Source organism: Passer domesticus, chromosome 9, assembly GCF_036417665.1.
Source record: "Passer domesticus isolate bPasDom1 chromosome 9, bPasDom1.hap1, whole genome shotgun sequence".
Classification (NCBI taxonomy): Eukaryota; Metazoa; Chordata; class Aves; order Passeriformes; family Passeridae; genus Passer; species Passer domesticus.
In genome coordinates this window covers 8675178-8698962 of record NC_087482.1, presented here as the reverse complement: position 1 = coordinate 8698962, position 23785 = coordinate 8675178, and the positions used below count along the sequence as shown (strand labels likewise).

At 54.7% G+C, this 23785-nt stretch overlaps 1 protein-coding gene and 1 long non-coding RNA gene across 4 annotated transcripts in view; both read left to right on the top strand.

Annotated features, from left to right (window-relative positions):
• Positions 1 to 19595, top strand: part of LOC135307124 (uncharacterized) — a 142130-nt gene extending 122535 nt beyond the window's left edge. The window contains exons 9-18 of one of the 3 annotated variants that reach the window (XM_064431771.1): positions 14606 to 14677; positions 14765 to 14866; positions 15315 to 15422; positions 16075 to 16146; positions 16512 to 16568; positions 16770 to 16841; positions 16929 to 17027; positions 17472 to 17585; positions 18214 to 18384; positions 18915 to 19595. In XM_064431771.1, the coding sequence (XP_064287841.1) occupies positions 14606 to 14677; positions 14765 to 14866; positions 15315 to 15422; positions 16075 to 16146; positions 16512 to 16568; positions 16770 to 16841; positions 16929 to 17027; positions 17472 to 17585; positions 18214 to 18384; positions 18915 to 18937 (890 nt within the window). In that variant the 3' untranslated portion in view covers positions 18938 to 19595. Of the gene's footprint in view, positions 1 to 14605; positions 14678 to 14764; positions 14867 to 15314; positions 15423 to 16074; positions 16147 to 16511; positions 16569 to 16769; positions 16842 to 16928; positions 17028 to 17471; positions 17586 to 18213; positions 18550 to 18914 lie in introns of those variants that run through there. The other 2 variants (XM_064431770.1, XM_064431769.1) reach the window with 2 other exon arrangements.
• On the top strand, positions 10112 to 11186 carry LOC135307353 (uncharacterized). The gene is made up of 4 exons (XR_010368057.1): positions 10112 to 10173; positions 10378 to 10449; positions 10537 to 10638; positions 11070 to 11186. It is a non-coding gene; the product is annotated as an uncharacterized LOC135307353 (long non-coding RNA).
• Positions 19596 to 23785: the final 4190 nt, after the last annotated feature.

Here is a 23785-nt window from a genome sequence, read left to right as displayed (position 1 = left end):
CTGTAACACACCCTGAGATCCCCCACTATATCCAGCCCTGCAGATTAGGAAAAGGGTGGCTGTTTGGAGGTGGAAGTGCTCTCATCATGCCACTGTAACCTGGCCATTTTCCTGCTCCATAAATTTCACAAATATTACCTCTGATGCCACCACCCAAGTGGGAAACAGCTCCATCTGATGCAGCTGTCTCCCTTCCTTTGTCAAGAGATGGACATAGTGCTTCAGTGGAAGGTGGTATTTCTTGAAGGAAGCACTCCATCTTCGGTGCCAGCCCCTGCTGCAGGAAGGAAGGCAAAGCCAGACACGGGCACAGGCACAGCAGGTAATTGCTGTGCCGGGCTCAGCCCTGGCCGGGGCTGTGTGGCAGCAGCTCTTCCCCCAGGGCCTGCCCTTGCCCGGCCCGGCAGCAGCCAAAGCTGGAGGCACCTCGGCTTCCAGGCCTCTGGAGCTGGTTCAGAGCCCCGGGGAAACGGGACTGGTGCAGCAACGTCCCTGGCGCTGCAGCTGCTGCGGAGCTGGCCCTGAGTGCCCAGAGGCCCAAGGCACAGGAGCAGCCCCGAGCGGGAGCCCTGCCGCCAGCCCGGGGCCAGAGCCAGCCCTGGCACACAATGGAAACAGTTCTCATCTTGGTTTGCTTCCAGACTGGGATGCTGGGAAGGATTCTCCATTAGCCTGGCGCTCTGAAGTTGTGAAGCCCTCTGAGCATTCTGCAGGTATGTTCTCACTGTCCCACCAAGGCGTAATGTTTGACTGACTGTTAAGAACCAGGTGACAGAAGCTTCTGTGGCTGTTGTGTTACAGGCGTGTCTGCAGGGACGACCTCACCAACTCCTACCTTGGATGCTGCACAAAAGGCCAGCTCCCATGGCAGGGGTGAGTAGTGTGTCCCTGCTGACCCCTCAGGATGAACCCTGCTTTTGTGGGGTCCATTCCTGGGAAATGGAACTACTTTCTCTTAAGGTCCTCTGACAGGAAAGACCAAAGACATGGCAGGCAGGAAATTCCAGGACCCATTAGAAATCATGTGGCAAATGCTGAAGGAACGTCTGCAGAGAAGACAAGGTGGGTGCATTTCCCTCATGCTGCTCCTGGGACTCAGCAGCCGGGGGCTTTGGCTGCACATCTGGACACGCCGTGCCCGGCACAGCGGGAAGGGATCCATGGCAGCCTCGCTGCCCCGCTGCTGCTTTCACGCCCTGCAGGGCTGTTTCCCAGCCTGGCCTTGCTGCAATTCCTCCCCAGCCTCTGCAGGATGGAATTTGGCATTAGCTGATAGGGTGCCCCAACTGTACCGTGGGCCTGAGATCCCCTGCCATTTCCCAGTCTCTGAGAAGATCATGCGGTGTAGCTGTTTGCTCATGGGAGTGCACTGGCCGAGCCCCAATTACCTGGGCTTTTTCCTGATCTTTACCTGTGACTTAGACAAGCATTGCCTCATGAAGGTGCCACCTCCCCAGTGGGGAGTGTTTCCATTTGATCCAGTTGACCCTTTTTCCCTTGTTCAAGTGATGGACCAAAAGGCTGTGCAGAAGGAGGAGCACCCAGGGAGAAGCAGTGGCTCATTGGCAGCTCGAGCTGCAGGAAGGAAGGCAATGCCAGACATGGGCACAGGCACAGCAGGTAATTGCTGTGCCGGGCTCAGCCCTGGCCAGGGCTGTGTGGCAACAGCTCTTCCCCCAGGGCCTGCCCTTGCCCGGCCCGGCAGCAGCCAAAGCTGGAGGCGCCTGGGCTTCCAGGCCTCTGGAGCTGGTTCAGAGCCCCGGGGAAACGGGACTGGTGCAGCAACGTCCCTGGCGCTGCAGCTGCTGCGGAGCTGGCCCTGAGTGCCCAGAGGCCCAAGGCACAGGAGCAGCCCCGAGCGGGAGCCCTGCCGCCAGCCCAGGGCCAGAACCAGCCCTTGCTCCCGACAGGCTCCTGACAGGGCCTGAGCCTGTCCCCTGGGGCTGGGGGAGCTGTCACGGGGCAGGGAGGGCCAGGGGTGGCAGTGGCTGCTCAGGGATGGCTTTGGCCCGTGTCCCTGGCAGCAGCCACTGCCCAAGCAGCTGCGCTGCCCCCGGGCTCTCCTCCCGGCCTGCTGGGCTTTGTTGGCTGGCGCAGCCTGTGCCAAGGGCCGGCAAGGTGCCTGCAGGCCCCAGCTCTGGGGGAAACAGAGGACGTCCTGCCCGTATCCACCGTGCTGCCAGCTCAGCAGTGCAGCACAGCACGGGCTCACGCTCCCCATCGCTCCCACAGATGCAACCGGCACCACAAGACCTGTTCGCAATGCCCAGGATGGCCTCGGAAGGGGCTTCTGTCAGGGAACAGGCTGCTGGCTAGGGTTACTGGCAGGCGTCCTTTGTTTGGAGCTTGTTTTCATGTTGTGCTGCTTTGGAATCTGGTATTCCTGGAACAGAAAACAGTGAGTGTTTTGTTGCTCTCCCCCTCAAACAGCTTCTTTTGAAAGTCTAACATGGTCAGGGAACATTCCCATTGAGGCTGCAGTGGAGTTGTGGCCAGTCCATGATTGTCCAAATAACTCTGCTGAGGGTTCTGCTGCTGCCCAGTGCTTCCATTGGCCCCTCAATTGCTGGGCCTTGTCCTGGGGGCCCCGCTGGGGCTGCAGCCAGAGCTGGCTCCCACTGAGGCTGCCTGGCCAAAAGCAGCCCCAGGGGCACGGGGCAGAGGCAGAGGCAGGTGGGGAGGAGAAAGAGCAGGGCCGAGGTTGCCCTTGAAAGGCAGAGGCGCTCTGGGGCCCGCTCCTGGCCAGGGACCCTGCCCAGAGCCGTCCCTGCTTTCCGGGGCCTTGAGGGGCAGCTGTCCAGCTGGGCCCGGCTGTGCCAGCAGCTCCAGCCGTGCTGGGGAGCCTTGCCAGCTCTGGGCCCTGCTGTGCACGAGGGTCCCTGTGTGCCACTGGCAGCTGGGGCCTCAGCCTCCTCCTCTCTTCACAGGAGCACCTCGGGACAGGAGTTGGAAGACGGTGGCTGCACCTGACACCCAGACAGCGTGAGCAGCTCCTCCAGCAGCAGGAACGGCCCGGACAGCCCTCTCAAGTCTTCTGTGAAGAGGACCCCAGAACAACCAACTACGAGGAAGCCTCTTATTGCCCCGTAGATCCCACTGCCACCTGCTCTCCCCATGGGCCTCCCCAAGCTGCCTTCATCCCTTTTTTTCTCTCCATCTGTCCCATCCCAGCCAACCCGAGTTCCTCTAGAGACCCCAGGACCAGCCCAGCACCTTCCAGCCCCTCCTCAGACAAACACATCCCTTCCTCTGCCCCTGAGCCCCCTGGCCTTGCCCTCTAGGCAGCACTGAAGGTGACACCCCACCCCACCCTCCCCCCCCGCCCCCCGCTTGCAGGGTAGGCAATGGCCCATTCCTCTGTTGAAATAAAGAGAAGGATCTGTGTTGTGGTTTGAAAGCAAAACCAGTGAGAGACTCCAAGTCAGAAATACAATTTATTAGGAAAAGGGAAAAAATCCCAAAATACATGCAATGATACAAAAGAAAAACCACTGACAGGCTCAGAATACAGCCTGCTGACACCCTGCTAGTTAGGGTGGTGGTAGCAGTCCAGATGAAATGGATTTGTGGAAGTGGTGATCCTGTAGAAACAATCTGGTAGCTCTCATCCTCTGGAAAAGCAGTGGGTAAGGGCGGCGGTTCCTCTGGGAATCCAGTGGAAAGACTGCTTGTTGTGTCCCAAAACCCAGATTATATCCAGCTGGGGATGCTTAGCTCCTCCCCCATGGGCAGAGCATCTCACAGTGGGCTGATATCATTCTGCCTCATGCTGTGGGTCCTTGATTAGCCATAAAACAGAAATGGCTCTGGGAGGGAGTTATCTCTGAGTCATGTGGCAAGACATTGATGGGCCCATTAACAGGAGATAAGGAAGAAACAATGCCCCTCCTGGTTTCAGCAGCTCTTGAGGATGGCATTAGAATACATCTTTACACTGCAACCCAGGACAAGCGGTCACCCCAGTGTCCAGGTGGCAGCAGCAGCAAAGCCCACCCAGCCCCAGCACTGACTGAGCTCCATGCCCAGGAGGAGCTGTGGATGCCCACGGTGTGGGCAGGCAGAAGCCAGGCCGGGGCTGCTGATGAAATGGAGGTTTTGGGCCGCTCACAGGCTCAACACAGTTGGCTGTGATTGGTCATCAAGTGAAAACAATCCACATGGACCAATGGAAGATGCACCTGTTGCATTCCACAGCAGCAGACAGTTATTGTTTCCATTTCTTTCCTGAGGCCCTCAGCTCCTCATGAGGGGAAAAATCCCAGGAAAGGATTTTTAATAAAATATCATAGCTACAGATAACTGTTTTACTCATAACACCAGGAGAAGACCAGGGAATGCAGGTAGCCTAGACTAAGGAGCTCCTCTGTCTCCAAGCTGATCCAAACCAACAGACCTACTCAGATAAGCACCAGGGGACCACAGTGCATGCACAAAGGAGAAAAGTTCAAAAGTTCAGTCATGAGGAAGACCACAGCCTTCGACCTCAGAGACCACCAAAGACCCCAGTGTGACCACCACAGGAAACAACGCGTGTCCAGAAGGCCGTGGATCTAATCGCCATGTGAGGGGAGGACAGGCGGGGCCAGGGGTTGAATGTGCATGGCGAGATTGTGTAAGGTATTGCATATGGAACATGTTTGTGAACAAAGATGTGGCTCAGTCCAGGGCTCGGGGCACAAGTTTTCACGAGAGCCATCTCGCTTGTGCCAGGCCCTGACACGCATACCCACTTCACAACTACATCAGGTTGTGGAGTGCCGCTATAGGACATGAAATAAAACAACGCAGACACGCATCTCTCCAAGGTAAAAAAGAAGGCAGTTGAATTTCTGACTCCAACATTTACAGATTTCCAAAAGTGACAGTGGATTGGAGGGTGAAAGTGCCACCTCTCCAATGACACTGGACAAACCAACAGTCCATCAAATTTCTCCTCTGCAGAAAAGAATGCAAAACAATAAGTTATTTACATAAAGTGTTTGGGAAAGTTTGCTACAAGAATGTAAACATCAGAAGGCTTAGAAGAACATTAAAAACCAGGGCGACAGTGGAGTCTATTTATTCTGCAGATGGCTTCACTGTGACCAGCGGTGGGGCCCCGAGGGGATGGGGCAGCCCATGCTGAGCGTCCCTGGGCTGAGGGACATTTCCTTCCATGGGATCATCTGGGCCCAGACCTCCTCCAGTGCCATGGCCAGGAAAAGAGGGAAGCCATCAAGAGTATCTCCAGGGACACAGCCTGACCAGCAATGTCAGCAGGCAAAACAAAGCTCCTCCCTAATTAACACACACTTGATAGGACCTAATTGATGGGCCATCACCAATGCAGGGTGCTGCACAGGGTCTGCTGCTCTCAGCCAGGGCCAGAAGGAAGGGAAGGGAAGGGAAGGGAAGGGAAGGGAAGGGAAGGGAAGGGAAGGGAAGGGAAGGGAAGGGAAGGGAAGGGAAGGGAAGGGAAGGGAAGGGAAGGGAAGGGAAGGGAAGGGAAGGGAAGGGAAGGGAAGGGAAGGGAAGGGAAGGGAAGGGCTGTGTGGCCTCAGGGTCTGACAGGGCTGGATAGCAGCCCCAGAGACACAACAACCCAGGTGCAACCAGACTTTATTTCCAGGTCGAAACACTCGGCACAGCTGGCCTGGACTTCCCTGTAGGGCACGTGGGGGCTTTGGAGTCCCCCTAAGGTGCATGAGGGGCTGGGGTCCCTTGCGGCACACCCAGGGATATTTTAGGTTTCCTCTGAGGCATGGAGGGCACTGGGGTCCACTTCAAGTCATGCAAGGGATTTGGAATCCTGTGTGAGGCATGCAGAGGGTTTGGGATCTCTCCCAAGGTGTGCAGTGAAATAAATGGGCAGGAGATCTTTCTCCTTTTTAATGCCTTTATTAAGAAGAATCAGCTCAGGTGGGGAGAAATTGACAGGTCGTGCCCACACCGCCGTTGCTCCCAGGCGTGGCACGAAGGAGGAGGATGATGCAGCTTTGTCCGCTGGTCTGCAGACAGAGCTGGGGACTCTGTCCTCACGGGAGAGTCGTAGAGTCCTAGCTTGTTTGTTTAAAAACCCAGGGTGTCTCTTTAATCAGTATCTTTTTAGGTTAGGGTGAGAAACAAAAAGGTCCAAGCAGGTATGGGACTATGCTCCCATCCTTAGACGTCACTTAAGTCACTTGTTGGCTCGTGATTTTAGGGGTTTTTCTTGTAAAAACTGTAAAACTGTAAAAACCCAGGGTGCAATGCATTTCTCATTTGCATGCTGGCTCTGGTGTCACTGCCCATTCTCTTTACCCTGGAGGGTCTTTCCTGGTGTCTTCTTGGCAAGCGGCCAGCATCAGGGAAACAATAGTTAATCACTGGCCATTAACGGGTAATTAAGAACTTTTTCTTTGGCAGAGAAACCAAAGAAGTCTGACCGGTCTGACTTGTTTTTTTTAACTCTGAAACTTAAAAAAAAATACAACTTTCTATTCATAACATGCAGGGTGCTGGGATCTCTCCTGAGGCACATGTCGGGGTTCTGGGGTCTCATTTCACATGTAGAAAGAGCTGTGGACTCTCATAAGCGTGCAGGTGCTTTGTGTCCCACCTGCTGCACGCAGTGGAGCTGGAGTGTCTGCTGAGGCACGCAGGGGACGGGGACCTCCAGCAGTCCCTCCCGGGCCCGTGCGGCTCGGGGCTACCGCGGCCCAGGGCCAGCCGCCGTGCCGGGATGGCGGTGGCGAGGCGCCGAGGCGGAGCTGCCCCGCCGGGTCACGCTGCACCGGCAGAGAAAAGCCAAATGTGACAGACTAAACTTGACTCTAGGAAAGGGATGCCTCAGCAGAGGGTCTGGGGACCTGTGGTGCCAGCCAGTGGCCCGGCACTCGGACACAGCAGGAAGACCCCAGACTATCACACTTCACCTGGGAGGGTAGAAAAGCTCAGGGGTTCTTTGTTCAAGATCCCCCAGAGGCACCAGCTGAAGCTGCCATAGATCCACCTTGATAAAATTGTTTAAAAAGATCCAGAGGTCTGACACTCTGCTGTGGAGGACATTCCACAGGTCATATTTGCCCAATTATCCAATCAAAAAAAAACAAAAAAACAAACTCAAACAAAATTAAATAAAACAGCAATTTGAATTATGTAGCTTAATATATACACAATTGAATACACTCAAAATATTGACAATATCATTTCGGATAAATTACGAATAATTTGGTCGTGATAATAGCATATAAGCAAAAATAACCTCACGGGGTATGCGTGGGGTACGGAGTGCAGGGCTTTTGGACCCCCGTCACCTCACGTACAAGCTTGTCAAGCCAACATTCCCCTTTTTATGCTGTATGTCCTTACCATCTCCTCCCATTTTCAATTCATCACACTTGTATCACTGCCCTCATCATCACCTTTACCACTCATGCTCCACACTTCTTTAAGTAAGTTGTACCACTCTTTGGGGATCTTCTTTGAGGAAGGCCTCTCCTCTTCCTCCATGTCCTGGAGTTCACCTTTTGGATTACACATGCGCACCAAGCTGCTACAGTATAAGCCAATAGTGTGTTCTAACATTAAAACAGTGAATCTCATATAATCAACATTTTCCTGGTGTCCAACCAAATTCTCCTCTCTTCCAACTAAATTCAGTCATTGTTATCTCTTGCTTCCTCCTGTTCTGAACATCTGCAGGAGAACGGTGGGGAGGGGGGGGGGAACCCTCCATTCCTTTTCTTGCTTGGCATTACACCTTTAACTGTTTTATTATTTCCAAATATTAATTACTTTATCAATATTGATTACTCTTTCAATCTTGTCAGCATGAATCATATCTATTTACCACACACAGTTCTCATCTTTTGGGCATTTAGGAGCTTTTCACTTTGCTTTGCACCCAAGGAAAATATAGCCCCAAATGTGCACAAATAACTCCTTCAGCATGTCCTCCTTTCAGCTGTTTTTTCCATTGTTCTCTGCTATCTTGTCCTCATCTTTCCACAATTCCTGTGTCTATTCAAGTCCAGCCTGGGACCGTGCACGCACTTGCTTTAGTTCTGTAGTGATTTATGCCCAGCCATCCTGCCAACCACACCCATTTCAATGTTGCAACAACCTAACTCTGGGCTGCAGTATGTGAATCACACTCTGCTGTGTGAGCTGGCAGAGCACCAGAGCAGGCACTGAAGAAGGGACATTCGGTACATTAGTGAAGTGAGTGCTGGAACCTGGGCTAGCTCTTAGAACTCCGGCACTACGGCAGGAGTCGGGAACTGCCTCGCTATGGGGATTTACCAGAAGCAGAGCCTTTAGTGCCACTTGCTCTCCAGTGCCAGACACAAGCCACGACAGGGACGAGGCACAGGAGAAAGGAGGAGGCTCCCTGTCTTCAGGTTCCGCAAGGAACAGCTTAGTCCAGGCGAAGAGAACAGGATGAGAAGCCCCTAGCTGTACTGCCCAAGGGGTTTTGTACACATACAAGTCATGGGGTGGATGCAAACAATGAACCAATAGGGAATGCTCAGGAGAGGAGTGAGGGGATTACATCAAGTGTCTGGGGCCAATTGGGGTAGGAGGGTGGAGAGGATGAGTCACAAGGGCCAATGGGGTTTCCAGGAGTAGGGGAATTCCACAGGGGAATTGCAGTCATGGATTACCCAAAGATTTGGGAACCAAGGTGTTGGGTTGCCTTGACAGGCAGGGAAAGAGCTGGAACAAGGGGTGGGGAAGGGCACGAGGGACAGTTTGGAGGGAGGGTAAAACCCACAGGTAAACCAACTCAGGAAAAACATGGGGGCACAACAGAGCTCTTAAACAAGACTTGAAATGGAATCAATAAAATAAATTTGAACTGCAACAATCAAGAGCATCTTGAGGGACGCAGCCTGACCAGCAATGTCAGCAGGCAAAAGAAAGGTTTTGCTGAGCAATGGCCCTTTGATGAAGCAAACCATTTACAATCAGGGCCGTCCATTCATGCGGATGGGCGCACACTTTGGGGGTACAGCTGAGGCCATGAGGTCACAGCAGGGCTCTGGGGTCACAGCAGGCTGAGCTCTCAGCAGGCCCTGAGGTCACAGAGGTGCCAGAGGTGCCAGAGCCCCGTGGTTGCACAGCAGCACGGGGAGCCAGCAGTCAGTCCCTGAGCACAACTGTTGCGGCAGCAGCGGCGGTGGCAGCAGCGGTGCTGACGTTGGGACAGCGGTGTCGGGACAGCGGTGGCAGCAAGAGCTGCGGGAGTGGGGGAGGACAAGGCACCATGGCCCTTGCTCTGCACCTCCTACTCCTGCTGCTCCTGGCCGTGGCCCTGCCTGCCAGGGCTGCCCAGGCTGCTCCGCTGCAAGCGCGGCGAGCAGGTGAGCTGGCAGCCTGGCTGCCCTTTCCTGGGACAGCGCTCCCTGCTCCCTGGGAAGCGCTGGGGATGGTTTTGCCCAGGGCTTTAGGGAGGGTTTCCTCTGTGGGAGGGAGAGAGACCCCACGGGCCCTGGGCTACTCCAGCCACCCCTCCGGAGATGTTGCAAAGGGCCTGCAAAGAGGTTGAAGAGTGACCAGGAGCCAGTCCAGAGCTCCACAGGCCCCTGTGCAGCATTGGCCATCTCCATTCGCATCTGGCTCCCACAGCCTTACCCAACCCCTGCAGTGACCAGTTCCCTAAGTCAGAAGGGGATCCCAGCACACCATGGAAATGGTTCTGATCTCTGCTCCCTTCTAGACTGGAATCATGACATGGGTTTTCAGGAAGTCCTGATGAAGGATGGTTTGAAGTTCCTGGAGGATGCTGGAGGCAAGTTTTCACTCTGCCTTTCCTGAGTAAATAATCAGGATCAATTCAACAAAAGCTCACTTATTAACCAGTTCCCTTAACATAATCTTAAGGTTGAAAGAATCTGGAAACCTTGCCCTGCTCCCTTCTGGAGGCCTGAGGGCTCCCACAGAATCACTGTCAGTGGGAGGAAGGAGCATTTAGCTTTCAATCTTCCTCCTGTGTGCAATGCCAGTGTGTCCTTCTGTGTGCTCTGTGCAGTCACAGAGAAGAGCAGAGAGGGAAGGGGCCGGGCCCAGGGCTGTGCCCCGGGGCTGAGCCTTGTGGGCAGCCTGAGGATCTCCTGCAGTGCCACAGGAGCTCTTCTGTCCTGCCTTTCTTTGCAGCTGAACCTGCCGGTGAAGGTCCCACATCCAGGACTGAGCCTCTGGGAGATGGTGAGGGTAGGTCAAGGCCTTTCCCCTGGGAGAGCTGCCAGCTCAGAGCCCAAAGCTGGGCCAGGGAGGCAGCGCTGCAGGTGCCAGCACAGAACCATGCACGTGTGTGCCCTCGCCCTGCACGATCCCCTCACTGCCGCTGCTGCGGCTCAGTGGTGCCCATGCAGATCAGCAGAGATGGCAGAAGTTTCTGTGGCTGTTGAGTTACAGGTGTGTCTGTGGGGAGGACTTCTCCAGCTCCAGGGCTGGATGCTTGGCCCCAACCCAGCTCCCATGGCATGTGTGAGTAGTGTGACCCTGCTGACCTCAAAGGCTGAGCCCTGCAATTGTGGGATCCATTCCTGGGAAATGGAAGTATTTTTCTCTAAGTTCCTCTGACAGGGAAGATGCAAGACACAAGAGACAAGATATCCCTGGAACCACCCAAACAGACGAAGCAAGAGCTGAAGGAAATGCGGCAGGGAGGACAAGGTGGGTGCATTTCTCTCATGCTTCCCCTGGGACTCAGCAGCCGGGAGCTTTGGCTGCACATCTGGACATGTCGTGCCCGGCACAGCAGGAAGGGATCCATGGCAGCTTCGCTGCCCCGCTGCTGCTTTCACGCCCTGCAGGGCTGTTTCCCAGCCTGGCCTGGCTGCAGCTTCTGCCCAGCCTCTGTATGAAGGCATTTGGCATCAGCTGACAGGCCATGCCCAAACTGCAACACACCCTGAGATCCCCCACAATATCCAACCCTGCAGATTAGGAAAAGGGTGGCTGTTTGGAGGTGGAAGTGCTCTCATTATGCCACTGTTATCTGGACATTTTCCTGCTCCATAAATTTCACAAATATTACCTCTGATGCCACCACCCAAGTGGGAAACAGCCCCATCTGATGTATCTGTCTCCCTTCCTTTGTCAAGAGATGGACATAGTGCTTCAGTGGAAGGTGGCATTTCTTGAAGGAAGCACTCCATCTTCGGTGCCAGCCCCTGCTGCAGGAAGGAAGGCAATGCCAGACACGGGCACAGGCACAGCAGGTAATTGCTGTGCTGGGCTCAGGCCTGGCCGGGGCTGTGTGGCAGCAGCTCTTCCCCCAGGGCCTGCCCTTGCCCGGCCCGGCAGCAGCCAAAGCTGGAGGCGCCTGGGCTTCCAGGCCTCTGGAGCTGGTTCAGAGCCCCGGGGAAACGGGACTGGTGCAGCAACGTCCCTGGCGCTGCAGCTGCTGCGGAGCTGGCCCTGAGTGCCCAGAGGCCCAAGGCACAGGAGCAGCCCCGAGCGGGAGCCCTGCTGCCAGCCCAGGGCCAGAGCCAGCCCTGGCACACAATGGAAACAGTTCTCATCTTGGTTTGCTTCCAGACTGGGAGGCTGGGAAGGATTCTCCATTAGCCTGGCGCTCTGAAGTTGTGAAGCCCTCCGAGCATTCTGCAGGTATGTTCTCACTGTCCCACCAAGGCGTAATGTTTGACTGACTGGTCAGGACCAGGTGACAGAAGCTTCTGTGGCTGTTGTGTTACATGCGTGTCTGCAGGGACGACCTCACCAACTCCTACCTTGGATGCTGCACAAAAGGCCAGCTCCCATGGCAGGGGTGAGTAGTGTGTCCCTGCTGACCCCAAAGGCTGAGCCGTGCTTTTGGGAGATCCATTCCTGGGAAATGGAACTACTTTCTCTTAACGTCCTACAACAGGAGATGCCAAAGACATGGCAGGCAAGAAATTTCGGGACCCATTAGAAATCATGTGGCATATGCTGAAGGAACGTCTGCAGAGAAGACAAGGTGGGTGCATTTCCCTCATGCTGCTCCTGGGACTCAGTAGCCGGGGGCTTTGGCTGCACATCTGGACACGCAGTGCCCGGCACAGCAGGAAGGGATCCATGGCAGCCTCGCTGCCCCGCTGCTGCTTTCACGCCCTGCAGGGCTGTTTCCCAGCCTGGCCTGGCTGCAGCTTCTGCCCAGCCTCTGCAGGAAGGCATTTGGCATCAGCTGACAGGCAGCCCCAATTGCACCACAGTCCATGCCCACCCTCAGATGCCCTGCAATTTCCTGGTGTCCAGGCAGATCAGATGTTGGGGCTGTTTGGGGAAGGAAGCAGCCTTGGGTTGTCCCAAAATCCTGGGTGTTTTCTGATCCTTATGCATTCCTTTCACAAGTGATGCCTCCTGAAATTGTCCCCTTCCCCATTCCCAGTCAGGAATGTTTTCATCTGATGCAGCTGTCTCTTTTCCATTCTCCAGAAATCAAAGGAGAGCCTGCGGAGAAAGAAGCATTTCCCGGAGGAAGCAGTGGTTCTGTGCCAGCCTCTGCTGCAGGAAGGGAGGCCATGCCAGGCACAGGCACAGGAGGTAATTGCTGTGCCTCTGGGCCTGAGCCCTGCTGAGGCTTGAGCTGCCCTCTCTGCTGCTTGGCAGTGCGGGCACAGCCTGGACTAGAGCGGCACAGCCCAGGGGAATTATCCCGAGCAGGCTCAGGGCACTCGGGTACTGAGCAGTCCTGCTGGGGTGCCTCCATGGGAGACATGTCCTGAAACCTGGGAGTGACTGCACGGGGTGCCCACGGTGGGGAAAGGACAGAGGGGGAGAGCAAGGCTCCAGTGTGTCCTGAGAGGGCCTGGCTGTTTGCCCTTGGGATCTGGGGGGTTTCCCCACAGAAGGAGGGCAGGAGGGACAGAGGGAGGGCAGGATGGATAGCTGTGGCACTGCCTGCTGCAGTTTTCCCCCATGCTTTAGGGAGGATTTCTTCTGTGTGTGAGGGGGAGAGTTCCAGGTCCCTGCACTGCTGCAGCCACCCCTCCCAGGGATGTTGCTGAGGGCAGGGAAAGAGTGTGGAGAGTGACCAGGAGCCAGCCCAGAGCTCCCCAGGCCCCTGGGCAGCTTTGGCCATGTCTATTCACATCTGGCTCCCACGGCCTTACCCGACCCCCCTTGCAGTGCCCAGTTCTCTGTGGCAGAAGGGGATCCCAGCACACCCTGGAAAGTGTTCTCATCTGTGCTCCGTTCTAGATGAGGGTGCTGGGAAGGCTTCTCCATCAGCTTGGATGAATAAAGTTTTGAAGCCCTTGGAGCCTCCTGCAGGTATGTTCTCAGTGTGCCACCAAGGAAGAATTGTAGACAAGCGGGCAGGCACCAGGTGACAGAAGCTTCTGTGGCTGTTGTGTTACAGATGTGTCTACAGGGAGGACTTCTCCAGCTTCTCCAGCTCCTACCTTGGATGCTATACGCAAGCCCAGCTCCCATCACAGGGGTGAGTAGTGTGTCCCTGCTGACCTCAAAGGCTGAGCCTTGCTTTTGTAGGATCCATTCCTGGGAAATGGAAATATTTTTCTCTAAGGTACTCCAACAGGGAAAATCCAAGATACAACAGATAAGATATCCCTGGAACCATCCAAACAGATGAGGCAAGAGCTGAAGGAACCCCTGCAGACAAGAGAAGGTGGGTGCATTTCCCTCATGCTTCCCCTGGGACTCAGCAGCCGGGGGCTTTGGCTGCACATCTGGACATGCCGTGCCCGGCACAGCAGGAAGGGATCCATGGCAGCCTCGCTGCCCCGCTGCTGCTTTCACGCCCTGCAGGGCTGTTTCCCAGCCTGGCCTTGGCTGTAGCTTCTGCTCAGCCTCTGCCAGAAGGCATTTGGCATCAGCTGACAGGCAGCCCAAACGGTAACACACCCTGAGATCCCCCACTATATCCAGCCCTGCAGATTAGGAAAAGGGTGGCTGTTTGGAGGTGGAAGAGCTCTCATTATGCCACTGGAATCTGGCCATTTTCCTGCTCCATAAATTTCACAAATATTACCTCTGATGCCACTGCCCATGTGGGGTACAGCTCCATCTGATGCAGCTGTCTCCCTTCCTTTGTCAAGAGATGGACATAGTGCTTCAGTGGAAGGTGGTATTTCTTGAAGGAAGCACTCCATCTTCGGTGCCAGCCCCTGCTGCAGGAAGGAAGGCAAAGCCAGACACGGGCACAGGCACAGCAGGTAATTGCTGTGCCGGGCTCAGCCCTGGCCGGGGCTGTGTGGCAGCAGCTCTTCCCCCAGGGCCTGCCCTTGCCCGGCCCGGCAGCAGCCAAAGCTGGAGGTGCCTCGGCTTCCAGGCCTCTGGAGCTGGTTCAGAGCCCCGGGGAAACGGGACTGGTGCAGCAACGTCCCTGGCGCTGCAGCTGCTGCGGAGCTGGCCCTGAGTGCCCAGAGGCCCAAGGCACAGGAGCAGCCCCGAGCGGGAGCCCTGCCGCCAGCCCAGGGCCAGAGCCAGCCCTGGCACACAATGGAAACAGTTCTCATCTTGGTTTGCTTCCAGACTGGGATGCTGGGAAGGATTCTCCATTACCCTGGCGCTCTGATGTTGTGAAGCCCCCCGAGCATTCTGCAGGTATGTTCTCACTGTCCCACCAAGGCGTAATGTTTGATTGACTGGTCAGGACCAGGTGACAGAAGCTTCTGTGGCTGTTGTGTTACAGGCGTGTCTGCAGGGACGACATCACCAACTCCTACCTTGGATGCTGCACAAAAGCCCAGCTCCCATGGCAGGGGTGAGTAGTGTGTCCCTGCTGACCCCTCAGGCTGAGCCCTGCTTTTGTGGGGTCCATTCCTGGGAAATGGAACTACTTTCTCTTAAGGTCTTCCAACAGGAGAGACCAAAGACATGGCAGGCAAGAAATTCCAGGACCCATTAGAAATCATGTGGCAAATGCTGAAGGAATGTCTGCAGAGAAGACAAGGTGGGTGCATTTCCCTCATGCTTCCCCTGGGACTCAGCAGCCAGGGGCTTTGGCTGCACATCTGGACACGCCGTGCCCGGCACAGCAGGAAGGGATCCATGGCAGCCTCGCTGCCCCGCTGCTGCTTTCACGCCCTGCAGGGCTGTTTCCCAGCCTGGCCTGGCTGCAGCTTCTGCCCAGCCTCTGCAGGAAGGCATTTGGCATCAGCTGACATACAGCCCCAATTGCACCACACTCCATGCCCACCCTCTGATCCCCTGCAATTTCCTGATGTCCAGGCAGATCAGATGTTGGGGCTGTTTGAGGAAGGAAGCAGCCTTAGGTTGTCCCAAACTCCTGGGTGTTTTCCTGATCCTTATCCATTCCTTTAACAAGTGATGCCTCACCTTTCCCATTCCCAGTCAGGAATGTTTTCATCTGATCCAGCTGTCTCTTTTCCATTTTCCAGAAATCAAAGGAGAGCCTGTGCAGATGGAAGCACTCCCCAGAGGAAGCAGTGGTTCCGTGCCAGCCTCTGCTGCAGGAAGGGAGGCCATGCCAGGCACAGACACAGGAGGTAATTGCTGTGCCTCTGGGCCTGAGCCCTGCTGAGGCTTGAGCTGCCCTCTCTGCTGCTTGGCAGTGCGGGCACTGCCTGGATTGGACCGGCACAGCCCAGGGGAATTATCCCGAGCAGGCTCAGGGCACTTGGGTTCTGAGCAGTCCTGCTGGGGTCCCTCCATGGGAGACATGTCCTGAAACCTGGCAGTGACTGCACGGGGTGCCCATGGTGGGGAAAGGACAGAGGGGGAGAGCAAGGCTGCAGTGTGTCCTGAGACGGCCTGGCTGTTTGCCCTTGGGATCTGGGAGCTGTCCCAGCAGAAGGAGGGCAGGAGGGAGTGTAGGAGGGAGGCATAGCTGTGGCACTGCCTGCTGCAGTTTCCCCCAGGGCTTTAGGGAGGATTTTCTGTGAGTTTGAGGGAGAGAGCCCCAGGGCCCTGGGCTACTCCAGCCACCCCTCCCAGGGATGTTGCTGAGGGCAGGTAAAGAGTGTGGAGAGTGATGAGGAGCCAGCCCAGAGCTCCCCAGGCCCCTGTGCACCTTTGGCAATGTCCATTCCCATCTGGGTCCCATAGCCTTACCCGACCCCCTTGCAGTGCCCTTTTCCCTGTCGCATTAGGGGTTCCCAGCATGCCACAGATATGGTTCTGATCTCTGCTCCCTTCTAGACTGGAGTCGTGACATGGGTTTTCAGGAAGTCCTGATGAAGGATGGTTTGAATTTCCTGGAGGATGCTGGAGGCAAGTTTTCATTCTGCCTTTCCTGAGTGAATAATCAGGATCAATGCAACCAAAGCTCATTTATAAACCATTTCCCTTAACATTATGTAAGGGCTGAAGGATTCTGAGAATCTTTCCCTGCTCCCTTCTGCATCCCTGCGGGATCCCACAGGATCACTGTCAGTGGGAGGAAGGAGCATTTAGCTTTCAGTCCTCCTCCCGTGTGCTGTGCCAGTGTGTCCTTCTGTGTGCTCTGTGCAGTCACAGAGAAGAGCAGAGAGGGAAGGGGCCGGGCCCAGGGCTGTGCCCCGGGGCTGAGCCTTGTGGGCAGCCTGAGGATCTCCTGCAGTGCCACAGGAGCTCTTCTGTCCTGCCTTTCTTTGCAGCTGAACCTGCCGGTGAAGGCCCCACATCCAGGAATGAGCCTCTGGGAGATGCTGAGGGTAGGTCAAGGCCTTTCCCCTGGGAGAGCTGCCAGCTCAGAGCCCAAAGCTGGGCCAGGGAGACAGCGCTGCAGGTGCCAGCACAGAACCATGCACGTGTGTGCCCTTGCCCTGCACGATCCCCTCACCGCTGCTGCGGCTCAGTGGTGCCCATGCAGATCAGCAGAGATGGCAGAAGCTTCTGTGGCTGTTGAGTTACAGGTGTGTCTGCAGGGAGGACTTCTCAAGCCCCAGGGCCAGATGCTTGGCCCCAACCCAGCTCCCATGGCATGGGTGAGTAGTGTGACCCTGCTGACCCCACAGGCTGAGTCCCGCTTTTGTGGGATCCATTCCTGGGAAATGGAACTACTTTCTCTTAAGGTCCTCCGAAAGGAAAGACCCAATTATTTGCCGCCAAAACGTCTCATGACTCAGATGAATTCTGGAGACAAACACAGAAGGAAGCAACCCGAGGACAAGGTGGGTGCATTTCTCTCATGCTTCCCCTGGGACTCAGCAGCCTTTGCCTTTGGCTGCACATCTGGACACGCCGTGCCCGGCGCAGCAGGAAGGGATCCATGGCAGCCTCGCTGCCCCGCTGCTGCTTTCACACCCTGCAGGGCTGTTTCCCAGCCTGGCCTGGCTGCAATTCCTCCCCAGCCTCTGCAGGATGGAATTTGGCATTAGCTGATAGGGTGCCCCAACTGTACTGTGGGCCTGAGATCACCTGCCATTTCCCAGTCTCTGAGAAGATCAGGAGGTGCAGCTGTTTGCACAAGGGAGTGCACTGGCCCAGCCCCAATTACCTGGGCTTTTTCTTGGTCTTTACCTGTGACTTAGACAAGCATTGCCTCCTGAAGGTGCCACCTCCCCAGTGGGGAATATTTCCATTTGATCCAGTTGTCCCTTTTTTCCTTTTTCAAGTGATGGAACAAAAGGCTGTTCAGGAGGAGGAACACTCAGGGAGAAGCAGTGGCTCATTGGCAGCCCTAGCTGCAGGAAGGAAGGCAAAGCCAGACACGGGCACAGGCACAGCAGGTAATTGCTATGCCGGGCTCAGCCCTGGCCGGGGCTGTGTGGCAGCAGCTCTTCCCCCAGGGCCTGCCCTTGCCCGGCCCGGCAGCAGCCAAAGCTGGAGGCGCCTGGGCTTCCAGGCCTCTGGAGCTGGTTCAGAGCCCCGGGGAAACGGGACTGCTGCAGCAACGTCCCTGGCGCTGCAGCTGCTGCGGAGCTGGCCCTGAGTGCCCAGAGGCCCAAGGCACAGGAGCAGCCCCGAGCGGGAGCCCTGCCGCCAGCCCAGGGCCAGAACCAGCCCTGGCTCCCGAGTGAGCAGGGGCTGCGCTGGGTCCTGACAGGGCCTGAGCCTGTCCCCTGGGGCTGGGGGAGCTGTCACGGGGCAGGGAGGGCCAGGGCTGGCAGTGGCTGCTCAGGGATGGCTTTGGCCTGTGTCCCTGGCAGCAGCCACTGCCCAAGCAGCTGCGCTGCCCCCGGGCTCTCCTCCCGGCCTGCTGGGCTTTGTTGGCTGGCACAGCCTGTGCCAAGGGCCGGCAAGGTGCCTGCAGGCCCCAGCTCTGGGGGAAACAGAGGACGTCCTGCCCGTATCCACCGTGCTGCCAGCTCAGCAGTGCAGCACAGCATGGTCTCACGGTCCCCATCGCTCCCACAGATGCAGCCGGCACCACAAGACCTGTTCCCAATGCCCAGGATGGCCTCGGAAGGGGTTTCTATCAGGAAACAGGCTACTGGCTAGCAATACTGGCATTTCTGTTTTGTTTGGAGCTTGTCTTCGTGTTGTGCTTGTTTGGAATCCGGTATTTGGAATCGGGAAGAGAAAACAGTGAGTGTTTTGCTGCTCTCCCCCTCAAACAGCTTCTTTTGAAAGTCTAACGTGGTCAGGGAACATTCCCATTGAGACTGCAGTGGGGTTGTGGCCAGTCCATGATTGTCCAAATAACTCTGCTGAGGGTTCTGCTCCTGCCCAGTGCTTCCACTGGCCTCTCAATTGCTGGGCCTTGTCCTGGGGGCCCCGCTGGGGCTGCAGCCAGAGCTGGCTCCCACTGAGGCTGCCTGGCCAAGAGCAGCCCCAGGGGCACGGGGCAGAGGCAGAGGGAGGTGGGGAAGAGAAAGAGCAGGGCCGAGGTTGCCCTTGAAAGGCAGAGGTGCTCTGGGGCCCGCTCCTGGCCAGGGACCCTGCCCAGAGCCGTGCCCTGCTGGCCGGGGCCTTGAGGGGCAGCTGTCCAGCTGGGCCCAGCTGTGCCAGCAGCTCCAGCCGTGCTGGGGAGCCTTGCCAGCTCTGGGCCCTGCTGTGCACGAGGGTCCCTGTGTGCCACTGGCAGCTGGGGCCTCAGCCACCTCCTCTCTGCACAGGAGCACCTCGGGACAGGAGTTGAAAGACGGTGGCTGCACCTCACACCCAGAGAGCGTGAGCAGCTCCTCCAGCAGCAGGAACGGCCCGGACAGCCCTCTCCAGTGTTCTGTGAAGAGGACCCCAGAAGAGCCGTCGACAAGGAAGCGTCTTATTGCCCCGTAGATCCCACTGCCACCTGCTCTCCCCATGGGCCTCCCCAAGCTTCCTTTATTCCTTTTTTTCTCTCCGTCTGTCCCATCCCAGCCAACCCGAGTTCCGCTAGGGACCCCAGGACCAGCCCAGCACCTTCCAGCACCTCCTGAGACCAACACATCCCTTCCTCTGCCCCTGAGCCCCCTGGCCTTGCCCTCTAGGCAACACTGAAGGTTGTGGAGGATTTTGTGAACAGCTGGCTAGCTAACAAAGGTCACACTGACATAATACCGTTAATTAAGCAAGAAGGAGACGAGGGTAGGAGTCAGCAGTCAGTGTCCAAACCTGGCAAGGGCACTGTGCCCTTGGTGCAACATCAGGATGGGGGAGAGGATCGTTAGTTAGAAACATGAAGAAAATATGTAAACAGCTGCAGCATAGTAGCCTCAAGAATGATAAGGTAGGCGTAGTTAGCTGATAAGTAACTAACCAATAATGAGCTCGCTTTTTGCAATATGTATTAGCCTCATTAACACCAATATAAATGTATGTGCCTATCAATAAAGTTTTGAGATTTGCTGATCACTCATATTGAGTGCCGCATTTCTTCCGCCGATTACCACAAATGGTGACCCCGGACGTGATATCGGTAATGGCAACCACGGTGGATCGGTGAACGAGTTCGGGTCCTACAGCAGCAAGGACGGCGAATAAGCACTGCTGAAAAAGCGAAAAGCGCCGCGCCCTGGGTGACCTTATAGAAGAGCCCGGCCGATACGTGCTGCCGAAACCTTGAAGGGCTGCAACAGCGCTGACGTTCTCAAAAATGGAAATGGAAAGGCAAGCAGCATATGATTTATTTACTTGCTTTTTAAAAAAGCATCAGGTTAAGGGCATAGATTTGCAGAAAGAGCTCCCACAGTTGTTAGCCTATGGGTATGCATAAGGAGTTTTTCAAAATCCTCATACAGTGCATGAATTAACAGAGTGGCGTAAGCTCGGGGACAAGTTGTGGGAGGCAGCTATAGATGAGGATAAAACTGCAAGGAAGTTAGGAAAGCTATGGCGAGTCGTGCACAATGAGTTATTACAACATCAGGTAGAAAAGAAAGCTGCGCAGCAAGCTAGCGTAGCATATGATAAGAATAAGAGTCATGGGGACTGCTACGACTGTCCGTTACCCCCTACCACATCTACAGTCGTTTTGCCACCAACATCGGCTCCTCCTTCAAGCAGCAGCTCACCCCCCGCGGATGCTGTAACAGCACTGTCCGCACCGCCTGTGCCATGGCCAGACCCTCCGTTTCCTCCTCCTTGTAATGAGCCGATCCCTGGGGCAAAAAGTGACCTAGCGGGGGCCGTCGCAAGGGAGCAAAGGGAGGCATGGGCGGCGGTAGCAAAAGAGATCATGGATTCGGGGGATAGTGGAGCTATAGCTGCAGCGGTGGAGGTTGCTTGTCCGGTGGTATTTTCGCCTGTGCAGGGGAACAGATATGAAGCCACAATTACAGCGCTGGACTGGAAGCTGCTGTCACAATTACGGTCCACAGTTAGTCAGTTTGGGGTGACCGGTGAGCCCACAAAACAGATACTTGATTACATCTGGGGGACTCAGGTATTACTGCCGGCTGATTGCAGAGGAGTAGCGAAGCTTATCTTCACTCAGCATCAGCAGCTCTTGTTTAATGCACACTGGCAGGCACTTTGCCAGGAATGTGTAGCGACACAACGGCAGCAAGGCGACCCGTTACACGGAATAACCCTGGATGAGCTAATGGGTTCAGGACCTTTTCTTCGTACAGAGCAGCAGGCATTAATTGGTCCTGAAAAATGTCGGGAGGCTATGCGCTTAGTACGAATGGCCATAGACAGGATAAAAGAGCCAGGCGGGGTCCCCTCTTATATGGGAATAAAGCAAGGAAGAGATGAATCATTTGGATCTTTTATAGATAAGGCAGCCACTGCTATCGAACGGGCGGGAGTCCCTGACTTTATGACAGGTGCTTTACTGAAACAATGTGCACTCCAGAATAGTAACCAGGCTACAAGGAACGTATTAAATACCTTAGGAGCTAATTGGTCTATAGAGGAAGCGTTAGAACGATTGGCAAATATGCCCATAGGGAATCAGCTGATGTTAGTAGAAGCTATTAAGGAGTTAGGTGTAGGATTGCAAAAACAAGCGGCAGCTTCGCAGAGTCAGGTATTAGCTGCTCTTGCACCCCTACAAGCGGCGGCTATAAATAAGCCACGGGCTCCATCTACTGGCCGATTTAAATGTTACCGGTGCGGAGGCATGGGACATACGCGACGAGACTGTCAGACAGCTGGCGTCTGGTGCCAGAGTTGTCGCTCGGATACCCACGGCACCAGAGCTTGCCGATACCGCTCGGGAAACATAAAGACGAGCGCGTTCAACAGCCGCCGCGCCCAGACACAAGTAGCCGCTGCCAACACCTCGGCCCAGCTGCACTCCAGCCAGCCACTGCCGGGAGCCTCGGGCTGGACGTGGCAGCCTCAGTAGCAATAACACTGATGACCACCCAACCGGAAAAGGTGCCGACTGGAATAAAGGGACCAAGCATCATTAATGGACAACCTATGGGAGCTTTGCTTCTGGGACGATCGTCGGCCACCATGATGGGATTATTTGTTTTACCTGGAGTAATAGATGCTGATTATACGGGAGAAATCTACGTCATGGTACATACTCCTTTTCCACTGATACAAATCGAGAAAGGGCAGAGGATAGCCCAATTGGTTCCATTGGAGCAGATTGCTAAAACATTGCCCCCTTGTCAATTACAGTCGAGGGGAGAACGAGGCTTTGGTTCCACTGGAGGACTTACTTTATTAACAATGAATTTGAATGATCGGCCTAAGCGCACTGTAACAATAGAGCATCTGGGGGGGAGACAAACCTTGGAAGGTTTATTAGATACTGGTGCGGACTCCAGCATTATTAGTCCAGATTACTGGCCTCACAACTGGCCATTACAGCCAACCACAATGACAGTTACCGGGGTTGGGGGCCTGACACTTGCTAGAAAGTCACCCATGTTGTCTGTAACTATTGATGGAAAAACTTTACGGAATGTTTTTTCAATTGTACCCTTACCCCCTACAGTGCAGTGCCTCATTGGTCGGGACATTCTGGCTCAACTGGGAATAGTGTTGACAAATGAGCACCCTTTGGGCTAGTGGCCATTGCGTGGACTTTCCCGATCCCGCTGACCTGGACCACGGATGTCCCAGTATGGGTTAAGCAATGGCCACTAAAAAGGGAAAGTCTGGAGCAAGCACATATGCTAGTACAAGAACAATATAAGCAAGGTCATTTGAAGTTGTCGACCAGCCCATGGAATACACCTATTTTTGTCATTAAAAAGAAATCAGGAAAGTATCGCTTGCTACATGATTTACGGGCTGTAAATGAACAAATGGAACCTATGGGAGCCTTACAACCAGGCTTACCTAACCCAGAAATGTTGCCAAAGGACTGGCCATTGTTAATTGTAGATCTTAAGGACTGCTTCTTTACTATTGCTCTTCACCCTAGAGATACCCGAAGGTTTGCTTTTACTTTACCGGCATTAAATAGGGAAGAGCCAGATAAGAGGTTTGAATGGGTTAATCTTCCACAGGGTATGAGAAACAGCGCCACCTTATGTCAATTGTATGTTGACAATGCTTTACAACCCTTACGGCAAGCCTGGTCCGAAACCATCATTTATCATTATATGGACGATATTCTATTTGCTCAGCAGCAACCTTTTACAGGTCAACAAATTCAAAAAATACATGATGCTCTGAAACTACATGGGTTGGTTGTAGCTCCTGAAAAAATTCAACTATCTGCACCCTGGAAGTATCTAGGATGGACACTTACTGGTCAGGTTGTTACCCCCCAGAAACTGCAATTAAACGTTGAAATACGTACATTGAATGATGCCCAAAGGTTACTTGGTGATTTACAATGGCTGCGTCCTATTGTGGGCATCCCAAATGAGCTATTAGATAAACTTCGACCCTTACTAAAAGGAACTGATCCGGCACAGCCTGTTCATATAACCTCTGAGCAGGTTAGGACATTACAACAGATACTGGACTGTGTGACACAAGGCAGTGTCCGGAGACGAGACCTTTACCTCCCTATACAGCTGACAGTTTGGTGTGGAACTAAATACTTACTAGGTGCACTTACTCAGCAAAACAGAAAAACGGGGGAGGCGTGGGCTTTGGAATGGATATCTCCTCCACTTCAACAGCATAAAACCCTTCTTCAAAAAATTGAAATTTTGGCTGAGTTGCTCAAAAAGGGTTGTGAACGGACACTACAGATCATGGGAAAGGAGCCTGATCAGATACGGGTACCAATGAAGAAAGATACATTGACCTGGTACCTGTTAAACAGTGTGGAATTACAAGAGGCACTGTTGGGAGCTGGAAGTGTGATTGCCACTGATGATATCCCCAATATACCGTTGAATTGGATAGGGCAACGGGGTTGGATTCAATGCCCAAAAAGGTCACAGAAACCCCTGTCAGGATGCCATAACAGCCTACATGGATGCAGGAAGAAAATCCAGAATTGCTGCAGTGACCTGGCAGGAAAAGGGACAATGGCACCATCAGATTCTCCAGGCCTCCGAATTGGATACTTTACAAACGATGGAGTTATTGGCTGTTGTTTGGGCCATGATGCATTTTTCTGGGCCCCTCAATATAGTGACAGATT